Raw genomic sequence first — 13,494 nt, forward strand, 5'->3', positions numbered from 1 at the left:
CTCTCAGGCCCACCTACAGCTCTACAAAAGTGCTTCTCAAGCTGTTCTGTGCATATAAATCACCTGGGATCTTATTCAAAGGCAGATTTTAATATGGTAGGTCTGAGGTAAGGCTCGAGATGTTGTTTCTAATGACCTCTAGGTGGGTTGATGTCTGCGCTCAGCCACACTGAGCATCACGAGTCCACACTAGTAGTTCTCAAACTCAGCTCTGCATTGGAATCACCTGGAGAACTTTAAAAACTATTAATGCCCAGGCCACACCTCATGCCAATTAAGTCAGAATCTCTGGGAACAAGACCCAAAGCGAGTGTTTTTCCAGTTCCCCAGGTGATTATGATGTGTAGCTGGCTTCAGATAAGTGCTGCACATCAGTGCTTCTCAGACTTTCATGTGCACCAGAATTCCCTGGAGAGCTGGCTAAAACCAACTACCGGGTTGCACCTTCAGAGTTCATTATTAAAAAGTCTGGGGTGAGGCCTGATCATGTACATTTCTAATCAGTTCTCAGCAGTCCCCAAGGCTGAACACCATTGCACTTTGAGATCCATGGCTCTACACTGTGATCTGTGCACACAGTATTAACTCAGACTCTAAGTCAGCACACTCAGACTTAGTGTGTACTTGGCGTTAGTCATTAGGAAAGGTCACTAAGCCAGGTGAAGGTTCTTCTATTGCTCTGGCATTAAGACCCAATTTTCCCACCTTCTCAAAAAGAAGTGCCTTGCTGAAGGCCACATCCTCTATGACTGCTTGCTTTCTTGCTCTGGTATCTGTAACAACTCTAAGAAAGAAATGAAATTAATATGATTTGTTTATAGTGAACCCTTCAGATCTCCTGCTCATCACTGTTTCTTCCTCCAAGAGGCCCAAACACCTACCAAGCCTCTGAAACCACAGCCTTTCCCATTCCTATAGTTCCATCATTTATTTCTTTTCCCTTAAATAAACTCTCACATTTCCCAGGTGTTCACTATTAACATACCCAGTAAGATTTGCACAGCACTTCATCTCCAAAAGTCCAGTTTGATCAAGGGCACAAGCATAAATATCAATGCAGTGACCATTTGTAGCAGTTCGATTAGCAAGCATTTCATAGTGCTGTAAAGAGAAGAAAATTATTTTCATAAAACAATAACACTATTCTCTAGGTATGCCTTACTATACCAAAGAGATGTAATCGAATATAAGAATATGACAGATTTAAAAAAAAAAACCCAAATAAAATTAAAATATAGTTTTCAATTTCTAAACACTTTCGGGAGTTTTAAGGCCACCCACTCTAAGGTCCCAGGATTGAGGCAGTAATTTAACAGCGGCCAAGGTCTATAAAGTCATCTCAACAAGAACAACTTGCTGATCACAAAGCATGGCCTCAGCAAAGTAGCTGTCACTCCAAAGCAACCTAAACCCAGTACTGGATTACCACAACTACAGTCTGTATCCAGGAGCACTTACCTTGGTTGCCTTTTTCATGAAACGTGCATTATCTTTCTCAATATCATGCCAAGAACGAATAGGAACTTTTAATTCATCTCCAACCACCATGCCAGGCCCTTGCGTGGGGGGACCCCCAGTAAACAACATAATCCTGGCTCCTGTGTTTGGAAAAGTGCCCTAAAACAGCAAACGGCAGCCTATTAGAAGCATACAACTCCACCCTTATGTTTGTTTCTCTAAAAACTACTACAAAGATGAGTTCTCATCAGCTGTACTGAATACTGATGATATTGCAGAATATAATGCAGATAAGAATGCAGAGAAGCAGCCTTATCTCTTCCAACATGAAGGTTTTGTACACTTTTATTAATTTACTGCGAGCATTTCCCATTACCCTAATTGCTTTGTGTTTCTCATCAAAACTTGGTTTTTCAAAACACTGAGTGGCTCCTTCAAGGTGGATGATAATGACTAAAGCACTTTATGACAGTCAGTTGACTTAGGTCGCAACTGATTTTCAAACAAGACCAACAGACACAACTTCTGAGAGCAAGCCTGCACGGTTTGAGGGGGTCTCAGTAAATTGTGAGTTACCTCCAACAAGCCAACAGCAATCGACAAAGCAACACCAGTGGATCGCAAAGGTCTCTTCCCCTGAGTTACGGGCCACGGGTCCCTCTGCAGCTCCCCAAGAAGGTCAGTGAGGTTCATGTCAATCTTGTGAACAGGCTGAAGAAACCTGCATGATTTTGAACAGACATATCAATCTTAGTTCAATAAAGTACTCTGGTCTTCAGCCCTAGGTAACACATAGTTACTGCTCCTCAAAATAATTATTCAGAGTAGAAAAAACCTGCAATTTTTTCCTTCCAAGTTATCTCTAACTACAAAAACAAAACAACTCAATCAATTTTATTCAAGAATATATTTTAAAACCTAATATATAGCAATTTACATATGTAGCATGAAATAAAATCAATTTAAATAGGAGCAAATCATAAGGTTCATTTACGTGGACAATCTTCATTAATCTAAAGATTCACAGTTTGCGTTTCTCTTAAGCCTTGGGAGTAACAGAGAAACACACTGGTTTCTTACCAGAGAACCAGGCTGTCCCCAGCAGGTCAGGCAATGCATTTTATCATGTTTGCTGACTATTACCCCTGCCCGGGGCAGTCTCAGACACTCAACATGCCTGGTCTTAGGTTTGAGAACACCCAACAGAAGCCTTTTACATTTTCTCAGTTTTACTTAAGAATCAAAAAGGGCAACAGCCATGTGTCTAAGAGGAGAAGAATGATTAAGTACAATGGTCTCAAAACTTTTGTGATGATACAACACTAACAGGAAAAGCGTGCTGAACAAACACGCCACACATGTATGTGTATATGAATGCATATATAATTCACACGCACACACATACACTCAGGTGTTACATACATTAATAAACATTAAATACTGGTTAGGCTTAATCATTTATTTTTTTTCTATAAAAGTTCTAACATTTTCCCCCCCCTACTCCAGTGGATTACCTTGCCCACTACTGTATGTGTAACACACTATGTTGGTAGCTTACCTGCTGGAAACAAAGGGGTGTTCTTGTGGTTGAGTAGGTCTTGCTTGCTGCATGGACATGGCAGGCTTGGTCAGGCCCAGCATATCCTAAAAAACCCCAAAAAGATTCATTTCCCATAACACTGAAAGTGAAGGACTAATTAATTTTTAAGAAATGCCTTTGCTCTTGCTTGTATATAAGCAAGGCACAAACCTGTATTTGCTTTGCAGTTAAATCCTTGGTCCCTCGGAAGACATAACTTTTAGAGATTCCTTCGCAGCTGAGTTCGTGAACCTGCACCATCCTCCCAAAAGTGATCAAACCCACTAGAGCATCTGGAGGAAGGAGACTCAGGGACATTTGTAGGGATTCTTTGAGTGCTTGAAGGTCATCTTCTTCTAGGCATGTGTCGACCACATAGAGGAAGATAAGAGGGGACTGTGGACCTCGCTTTATGCAAAGAAAAACAGCACAATAATCAATATACAAATAGACATATCCAGCTTATTGAAGGCAAATCAGGTATGTGAATAACAGGTCTTCATCTATATTTAGTGTCAGGGAATAAAGACATCTAAACAAACCTCTACTTACCTCGTTAAATGACAAGTTCTATTAAAACAAACTAAAAGTAAAAACTATTTCTATCCCACAATTTATTCCACATTTTTTAAAGCCTTCTACATGCCAGATACTGTTCCAGGTCCTGAGATACATCAGTGAACCAAAAGAACAAGGAGCTAATTTTCTCAAATGGAGAAGGTAAGGGGGATTGCAAATGCCAGGAGCAGAGGTGAGGGGCAAGTTCTAGTTACTTTTACTCAAAGTAACATTTGAGTAAAAATTGAAATGGAGAAGGCTGTGGAGGACAGAGTTTGAATTTAATCAGTGCCACCTTTTTTATACACTTCCCTCAAGACCTACAAATAATGCACACCATAACCTAATGTTTAAGGATCTTGCTGCCCTCACACCTTTGAATCCCCCAGACAGGTAAGACACATGGAAGAATAGCATTTCAAGAGAAACTCAATATTGTGCTCATTAAATGCATGACAAACAAGTTACCTGTATCACATACTCAATTGTAGAAAATTGGGGCATCAATTCAGCAGGCTGGTTAACCTCAGAAATGCCTGTATAAGCTGGAGGAAACTGAAAACAATGTGATGTTTTATTAGGGCTGAAAGATATTTACATTATGCCTTTTATTTCCCATTTATAAAATAGTTAATGATTTATTAATTCTGAGAACATGCTATATACACGTTACTAAAATACAAAAATCAAAATTTTAAATCTATAAATCTGCCTTATATTTATACCACATTATAACTTTTTTAATGCAGTTTTAGGTTATAGTGTAACTTGTAAATGATTTTAAAAATGCAACATTAAAAATCATTTCTTAAGCACTGTCCTGCAAATCAATGTCAAAAAATTTTAGCTATCTTACAATAGTCTATGCAGAAGACTAAAGCTTTTATTTGGGTTTATTATTTTGGCTGTTTTCTACATGTTCATTGTAGAAAAATTGACAAGTACAGAAAAATATAAGAAAACAAAGAAATAAACCCCTCACAATCCTATCACCTAGAGGCAGTTACTGTCAACATCTTAGTATATTGTCTTTCAGACTATTTCTAAAGCATAGCTGAGGTTGTCCTGTATACATAATTTTATGACTTACTTTTTGTGCTTAACATGTCATGGGCTTTTTCTTTTGTTTTTAAAACTCCCAGCAAACATTTTAAATTCAAGCTTATGTGCTGGGTTTTTTCCCAAAAATTTCTTATTGTGACAAAATATCTATAAACTTCACCATCTTAATCTTTTTTCGGTGTACAGTTCAGTGGTCTTAAATACATTCATAATGTCGTGCAACTGTCTCCACCATTCATCTCCAGAACTCTCTTCATCTTGCACAACTGAAACACTTTAACTCCTATTATCCCCTCTGCCCAGCCCCTGGCAATCACAGTTCTACTTTCTGACTCTATGATTCTGACTGCTCAAAGTACTTCATAAAAGTGAAATAATACAGTATGTGTCTTTTTGTAACTTATTTCATTTAGCATAATGTCCTCAAGGTTCATCCATGTTGTAACATGTCAATTTCCTTCCATTTTAAGGCTGAATATTCCATTGTATGTATGTATCGCATTTTGCTTATTTATTCATCCATCAATGGACACCTGGTTTGCTTCTGTTTTAGCTATTCTGAATAATGCCTCTATGAAAATGGGTTTATAAGTATCTCTTCAAGACCTTGCTTTCAATTCTTTTGGATATATATCCAGAAGTGAAAATGCTGGATATCATTTGGTAAATATCACTAATAATTTGTGATGTTGAATATTTTCTCGTGTGCTTATTGGCCATCTGTATATCATCTTTGGAAATATCTATTCAAGCCCATTTTTGAATTGGGTTGTTTTTTGTTGTTGAATTGTATGAGTGCTCTCCATATTTTGGATATTAATCCCTTATTAGATATATGAATTGCAAATATTTTCACCCATTCTGTGGGTCGCCTTTTTACTGCTGACATTGCAGAATCTAAAATTCTCACAATAAATTATGTTAAACGAAGACATCAATTCTGAATGTACTAGAAGGTAGAAATGTTTTTAACATTTGTATATACTTCTGAATCTTTACGGTGATAAATCATGAATGGTCGCTGCTTATAGTTTCCAAGCCTATAGTCATTAACTGTAAATTATTCCTTCCAACACTGGACTTATTGTGTACTACATCTGAGAGTGAGACTACTAATTTTAATTATGATCAAATATATTAATAAATGCATGTTATTAACATCTTAAGATCTATTGGAGCACTGTACATTATGTTGGGCGCAATTAATCATTTTCTAACAGTTTTATTGAGGTACAATTTATATACCATAATATATACCACAAAACCTACTCATTTTAAATGTATAATTCAATGACTTTTATTAAATGTACAGAGTTGTGCAATGACCTCCACAATCCAGTTTTAGAACATTTCCATCATAGGCACAATTCAAAGAAGTCTCTTTTGTCATTTGAGAGCTCCTTCCAGTTTAGAAGTTTAAAAAATTTTAAACTAAAAGAAGTTCAACACTGATACTTGGACCCTAAAAGTTAAAAAGATCAGAAAATGAAAATTCAGTGACGTACACATCCAATTAGATAGTCTAACTGAAGTCAAATGAAATGTAAACAACATGTCTGTTTTCTTATGGTAACAGATTCACTGCCTACAGTGAACTCACAAGAAAAGGGAATTCTATGTCTCCACCATAGCGAATGACAAGGACCCAAATAGTGAAACTGAGTTGCTGTTCAACAGAAAAATCACAAATGTTCAACATTCAATATTATGCTTAACAAGAGCTGTCATCTTGAGTCCAGCAGAAATTGCTGCCTGCCAAGGCAGACATAAATTCAACCTCATCTAATTTTTTTCAGAGTAGTACAACTAAAATGAAACATTAAAAATACTTTTAAAAATAATTCACGTACCTGATTTCTTTGGAAACAGAAATTACAGGCCCAAAGTTTTGCCCGGTAATCAACCTGACTGTGAGAAAAATAATTACAACTAGGTAACGTTTTCATCTTTTTTTACTCATAATAGCTGTTATTTGTTCAAATTAATTAATTAAGTAAATTGAAGAAATGATTTAAATTTTTTCCCCCTACCTCCATCTTTCCCCCTCCCCTCTGGTAAGCACTAGTCCATTGTCCATGTCCATGAGTCTCTGTTTGAACATTTTCATTTTTAAGGTAGAAAGCATTCAAATGTAAACTTCAAGTTTAGTAAATCCCATAGACATATGTTTCTGTGTGGGTGCATGAATGGATGAAGGTATGCAAAACTTTCACTTCAGTTAAGAGTTCTGGCTGTTAAGTATAAGAAAGTTTCCTTCAAATAGCAGTAATGAGAAATTAGTACATATATTTTTCTCTTTTCTAATTTCCTGGGTAATATTTAAAACTTCATGCTCTATATAAACTACAGGTTATTTCCTTTTGCCATGTTACTATAACACAGTCTTTGTAATTTTTATTACATCTTTATTGTTCAGATATGTGAAACTGCTAAATTTCAATGCTAAAAAGTACATTTCATGTATGGAAGTATTTCCCAGACATTAACCACACTTAGCTCACTTGAAGAAAGGCATGTTTCTGGATTGATACACTTCCTAGAAATGGTTCAAGATATTTTAGTTGCTTCCCCTACCCGCCTTCTACATTTAGGAAAGTAATAATCAGTGGCCATCATTTTAAAAGAAGAGATGTGGCATCTAATATACAGGCACATTAAATAAAAGCAAGGGGAAGAAGTACAAAATGTTCCCTCACATAAAAGTATTATATTTCAAAGAGTATTTATGACATTTCCTCGCCTATTTAAAAATTCTTTCAAATAATGCTCACATTTAAGAAAAATAGAGGTCACTATTTTAGGAGCAAAAAAATTACATTTAACAATAAAATCATTAAGAGTTAAAATTTCTTCTATTACAGCATCACCATATTTGTTTGGAAAATGCTTTAAAAGGCCGCAATAAAATCTATAGGTGACCCAAATACAAACTGAAAATCAGCAAAAATTAAAAAAAAAAAAAAAATGGAATTTCAAATGATTTCCCTCTACTCCCATTTCATTCTCGTAAATTCCAATTTTTTCTGGAGTATTAAGTCAGGGAGATTTCTAAAAGCATTCATCAACTAAGAATCACATCATCTACTAATCTCAAATTTGACGACTTGTCCAAATACAATCGCTTATGAGTATCTCAGAAATGTCATAACTTATTGTATTCCTCATTTTTACTAGTTTTTAAAAGAATTCATACCAAAGTGGATTGAGAATGGCTCTGCAAGTTGGCCTACTGCAAAGCACAGGTTCATACTGTACAGGAGGCAGATCTGGACGTTCTTTCAAAGGTGTAAGGAGACAAGCCAGAGGAACAACCATTCTTGTAGCTTCGAGACGGCTAGAAGGCCACACATTCCAACTAAAACGCACACCATCTCGTTCTTCATTTTGCTGAATGAACTCCAGATATGTTGCCATAGTCTAAAAAGAAACTGGAGATAAAGTTTTAGTTGTACGTGAAATTCTCAACTAAACTTCAAAAATAAAAAGATGGTCCACTAATGCAATATTTCTTAAACACTTAGTCTGGAAAAATCTGTCACTATAGGATGACAACATCACCCTTTCTTTTGAGCTCCCCAAAGCTGATTAACTTCACAGTTATCTTTGACTACTGTTCCTTTCTCAATCTTCCTCTATAGCACTTAAAATAAATAAAAGGGGCAGGAGATTTACAATAATTCAATCACCTCTAAGTTGCATTTAGTCGAATACTAATTTAAACCTCCTCATATTATCTCATCATCTTAGCCAAGCTAGTTTTAGCACCTTGCCCAAGGGTAAGTCTCAAACCTTGTTCCAGCATCCAGCTATCTTCCTTCCTGATCCCCTTCCTTGCTCTACTAGAGTAAACACTTTAATCAAGACCAAGTGATCTTGATTTTGTGCCCTTTTCCCTCCTCCCTTCATTAACTGTGGAGAAAATAATTGAAAACTGATGTAGGAATTAATGGAAACGGCCACCAATTCTGGGCAAATTTCTACTTCAGAATCACCAAAATTTCAAAGGGAAAGTTTGCTATAATGCTTAGTGAGTCCCTCACCAAGACCTCTCTCCTTGCCATGACTGCTTATGACCATGCAGTGAAAAGATTCCAGTTAATAACCTAAGCTTTTCAAACACCACTAATTGATTCATACATCCTTTTTTTATCCTAAAGTCTAGGCTAACACACACCTCAACTATTAGTGTTTGAGGGAATAAGTCCCTCAGGAAAATGGGAAGAAAAGAAAAATTAAAGAATCTACAATATTATTGGCCTCTAGCACATATTTCATGCAATGCTGAATAATAATTGTCTCTGGGTTATTATGAGAAGTGCCATACCATAAATAATTTGGACTAAGATAATAGTATTATATGGCTGGTAAAGCAGATAAATTAATTACTACACACAACCTAGGCTACTAAAATTCCAAATGTTTGCTCCATCTGAAACTCTAAGACATATTTGTTATTTCTGGCAAAAGCAGGAAACTGAGACACTGTGTACACATAAGGCACTTTTCCAACTTGCTGGGTGGCAGACAGAGAACTCAAGTGGAAATGAAAGCAAGTCCTAATATTACAGTTCTAACTAAGTACCTCAGCAGTCTTCATTAAATGACTGTTTCTCTTATCAAAATAGTTCATTAAAAGGTACTGGCTCTACACAATGTTCTCTAGCACCTACATATTCAAACCTGGTCTCCCAGTTTCCCACTGTTCCTTCCCCTCTCCCTTTCTAGAGCATGGATTCTTAACCCAGGCACATAACTCACAGGGGACTTCAAAGAGTCAAGAAATCCTCTTGAAACTTACGTAAAATTCTGTGTATGAGCGAATGTGCATTTTTCTATGGCTTACACCTGATTCTTGAAGGGGAAGGGTATCTGAAAATGTTAATTGCTGAATGAATGAATGAATGAATGAATGAATGAAAGGACTGGTAAGATCCTACAGGAGTATCTGCCAAAAACAAAACCAAAACAAAACACGGAACCACTCGTACCCCAAGACATAACTTTTTCAGTACACAGGGACTCAGTTTAAGCAAAGGCTTAATCCTTGAAGACCTGGGTTCTAATTCCAGCTCAATCAGGAAACAGAAGTCATTTCACCTGAATCTCGAGTTCCTCAATTGTAAAAGCGGGGTAGGGTCCTTCCGCACCGCGTGATTCAGAGGCCAGAAGCCTGGCGGGGAACGCGTCTCCCAGAAGACCCCTGGGTCACCGATTCCCTCGGTTCCTCTGCCCGTCGGGAAAAGGCCTCATCCCAGGAGCAATCCACTAGTCCCCCACAGAGAGGCAAGTCCATGCCCTCGCACCTCCGTCTCCTGTGCTCCCCACTCACCTGACCCGAGCGGCTCACCTTGCCGCAGCCCTCCGCACCTCCAGATACGAGAAACCAGCTCCGGCTCTCTCCGTCAAGTCCAGCTCAGCTTTCAGCCGATTGGTCAGCGCCCCTTTTCGTCACGGCGCCGCCCGCGGACCAATCAAAGAGCGCCTCCCAGCCTACGAGCGGAAGCAAGAGACTCAGATAAGCCGCGCCGCCATCTTGGAAGGGGGCAAGACAGTTCAGCCTCGCTCTACAAAACCAGTTCCTCAGAACACACGTATTTCCAATTCACTAAACGTTTCTACTTTAGAAAACCCCGGCGCCTGTCGTACTGTTTCCTAGGCATAATTAGCATGCCTCAGTGGTTCGCCCTGATCCAAAATGACATCCACTCGCCTCAGTGAGACGTTCCTCTCATTTCCTTAGTTACTGGAAAGTGAGAACGATGACGTGCGGCCCGGAAGAAGAAGCGGCGCCGCGCGATGGAAACTGAAGCTGGCCGGAAGGAGGTGTCAGCGTGCGGGATGGGGCGGGGTGAATATAGGGGCGCTGGGTGTTAAGACTCCTGTACACACCTGTGTCGGGGCAGGTCTCTGGGTCCAGTTAAGGTTCATCGTAAGTTGCACCGGTATGGTTCTGTTCCATCACGTTACAAAGTTTCTTCCTCTCTATGTCTGGTGGCTCGCGCTTTCTGCGGAGACTGGCACTAGCGCACAGTTCCGCTCTACTTGTCTATTCCTGTCATCCTTCTATGAGAAGGTGAATAACAGAGCTATCATATTCAAGCACTTTAGGAGATTAAATAAACCTTATAGCGACATAGAGTGCAACTTATACGACCACCACAACCGTTTTACGCCTTCTTTTAAGTGGCAAAAATTAGCACATTTATTAATCTGACCCAGAGATATAGAGTCTCTTTGTAGCATATAAAAATAAGCAAAACTAAATGAACTTAAAATTATACTTAGAACATATCTAGGCATCCAAGAATTACGATTAATTAGCTCAGTTTAATATTAGTAGAATTTTAAATTACATATCATAGAAATTCGTTTAAGTCCATGTATTATGAAACATAATTACTATTGATATAAAAAGTTTGTTAGAATACTTAATTTTGTTGAACAAATTTACTTTTTTCATATTCTTAAAACATGTAAGAGTAGTGTTAGGTCGTTTCAACATTACATGTGTATAAATTTAGGAAATTCAAATTAATTTTCCTCTCATTAAGGAAGAATCACAATTAAAATACACTCTTGTGTATTATACTTTACACTGAGAAAAGACATAGAAGCTGTTTTTTTTTTTAACCAAACATTGAAATATCATTTGGCAAAAATGTGCTTTGATGATTTGAACTTGGATTCTTTCTGTACTAGAAATTTCTGTAGTAAGGATTAAAAAAAAAAAAACTAGCAAATTTAAATTATGACATTTAATTTTCTTATTTTCTGGGAGTTTTAGGAAGAAATGATTTATATAAGTGTATATTTCTCTCCATAAGCCAATCAGACAGATCTCCTCTAAGAGATACACTAACCTAATTTCATCTTCTACACCAACATGATTTACCTGGCTTTGTCAGGTGAATCCATTGGGATGCTGGTGAAATCTCCAAAATTGTTAGCTTCAAAATGGTAAAATTATGGCCCTCTTACAAATATAAAATGAACATGTGTCAACAGTTCTACATAATTCATTATTAATAAGGGAACCAGTAAGGATATTCAAACTAGTTCAAAGAAAATTTTGATTTATAGAGACACGTTCTCTACCACACAAAATTAATTTGCATTGCTGTGGACAGGTGCTATTTGTATTGTTATGGGTGAGAAACATTTGTATTATTATCCAATTTCCAAAAATTAATTGCTATCTCTACAGCATTGTTAAAGAGTTTAGTCAAGGATAAAGGCACACAGCCCTTGTGATCAGATGACTCCAGAGTTTCCTTTAAAAACTGCCCAGCATTCCACAGAAAGTTCACCCCGTAAATTCTTTTGAGTATTTCAAAATCTTTCACAGTTTTCCTGAAATACGATTTCTTATCTATAATCTACATTCTACATTTCTGGCTTGTATTTCTCTAACATCAGATTCATATATTCAACAACCTGCTGGATATCTCTGGGTATTCTTGGGCATCTCAATATCGTTATGTTCTAAACTGAATTTACATTTCCCCTTGCCCCTAAACTAACCTTGTACTTGCCTCTTGTACTTTGTTTCACTTAGAGATAAAATCCTTCTCCCACTTAGTCTGGAAACTAGAGAGTTATCCTTGGCCCCTCCTTCTCTTGACGTGGTTCAGGACACACTGCCTGAAAATATGATACCTTGACATATTGAATAACCTGAAGGACTACTCTCTGACCTTCCCTCTCTCCCCTAAAGCAGGTCCTAAGACTTTCATGTGGAAAGTGCCCACCCTTTACTAGGAGGAAAGGAGCATTTTTACCTCTGAAGATGAATTGGAATGAACAGTCCTTGCTAAATTTCCCAGAGTTTACTATCCATACTGCTCATATCCTTTTGTCCTATCACATTTCCCCGTGATTTTTCACTTTTTTTTCAAATCTAGCATGAAACAATCAGGTTTAACTGCTTCTTTGGGTCTTCACTTCCTTATGAAGTCTCTCATGTCATGTAAAACTTAATTTGTATTTTCCCCCCTACATTTATAACCCCCTAACCCTATTGATCTGTTATTCTAAATATTTCTTAATTCTATTTATCTACTTAGTTCAAATTCTCATCCCCTCTCATTGGATTACTGTAACAGCCTCCCAAATGATCTCTTTGCATGAATTTTGCCAAACCCAAATCTCACATTGGTTGCCAGATTTTTCAAAATCACACATCTGATTCTGACATTCTCTTGTTTAAAATTCTACATAGTTTTCGCAGAACTCACAGGATAAAGTAGAGGCCGCTTATTGTGGTGCTCAAGGGGATCTATGATTCCCACACATTTCTACAGCACTGAACCAATTGTTTTTCCAAGCCCAACTGTGCTGTTTCTCCTCTGTGCCCTTTTGCATGCCCTCCTTTCTGCTAAGAACAACCTCTTTACCTCTCTTCCTTTACCAATTAATTCCCATGGGTGCTTCAAGACTCTTACGAAGCCTTTCTTTTATTTCCCTTTCTTCTCATAATGGTTAAAAAATAATATGTGAAAGAAATGGAAAGGTAGAAGAGGGGAGAATGCTTGAACAGTGAGTTTGAAGGGTTAGATACAAACTGCCTACAGAAGAGGTCCTGACCTGAAAGGAAAAGTTCAGGCAGAAGATTATTCAGAAAGAGGGCCTTAGAGGAGAATGGTTGAATCCATTAGAAAGACTAAAATTTTCTCGGCAAGTTCTTGTGAAAAGCTCTTTCAATGTTATCAAATGATATACCAGATATAAATGCAAATTTTTAAAAATTTATAAAAATGTTGTTTTGAAACCAAGCTATTTCTCCTCTGATGATGACAAGCTCAGAAAATGCTTGTGTGATAGATAAAAAGTAGAAAAGA

The 13,494-nt window shown here is 37.4% G+C and overlaps 1 protein-coding gene across 5 annotated transcripts in view; it reads right to left on the reverse strand.

The window, feature by feature from the left end:
* The window catches only part of SEC23B (SEC23 homolog B, COPII component), a 34,406-nt gene extending 24,259 nt beyond the window's left edge, over positions 1-10,147 (reverse strand). The window contains exons 1-9 of one of the 5 annotated variants that reach the window (XM_039874412.1): positions 9,987-10,147; positions 7,851-8,085; positions 6,508-6,565; positions 4,064-4,150; positions 3,209-3,445; positions 3,017-3,102; positions 2,035-2,179; positions 1,459-1,617; positions 986-1,101 (exon numbers count right to left, since the gene is read on the reverse strand). In XM_039874412.1, the coding sequence (XP_039730346.1) occupies positions 986-1,101; positions 1,459-1,617; positions 2,035-2,179; positions 3,017-3,102; positions 3,209-3,445; positions 4,064-4,150; positions 6,508-6,565; positions 7,851-8,071 (1,109 nt within the window). In that variant the 5' untranslated portion in view covers positions 8,072-8,085; positions 9,987-10,147. The other 4 variants (XM_039874415.1, XM_039874416.1, XM_039874413.1 and 1 more) reach the window with 4 other exon arrangements.
* Positions 10,148-13,494: the final 3,347 nt, after the last annotated feature.

This window comes from Pteropus medius, unplaced genomic scaffold, assembly GCF_902729225.1.
Source record: "Pteropus medius unplaced genomic scaffold, Ma_sr-lr_union100, whole genome shotgun sequence".
Taxonomy (NCBI): Eukaryota; Metazoa; Chordata; class Mammalia; order Chiroptera; family Pteropodidae; genus Pteropus; species Pteropus medius.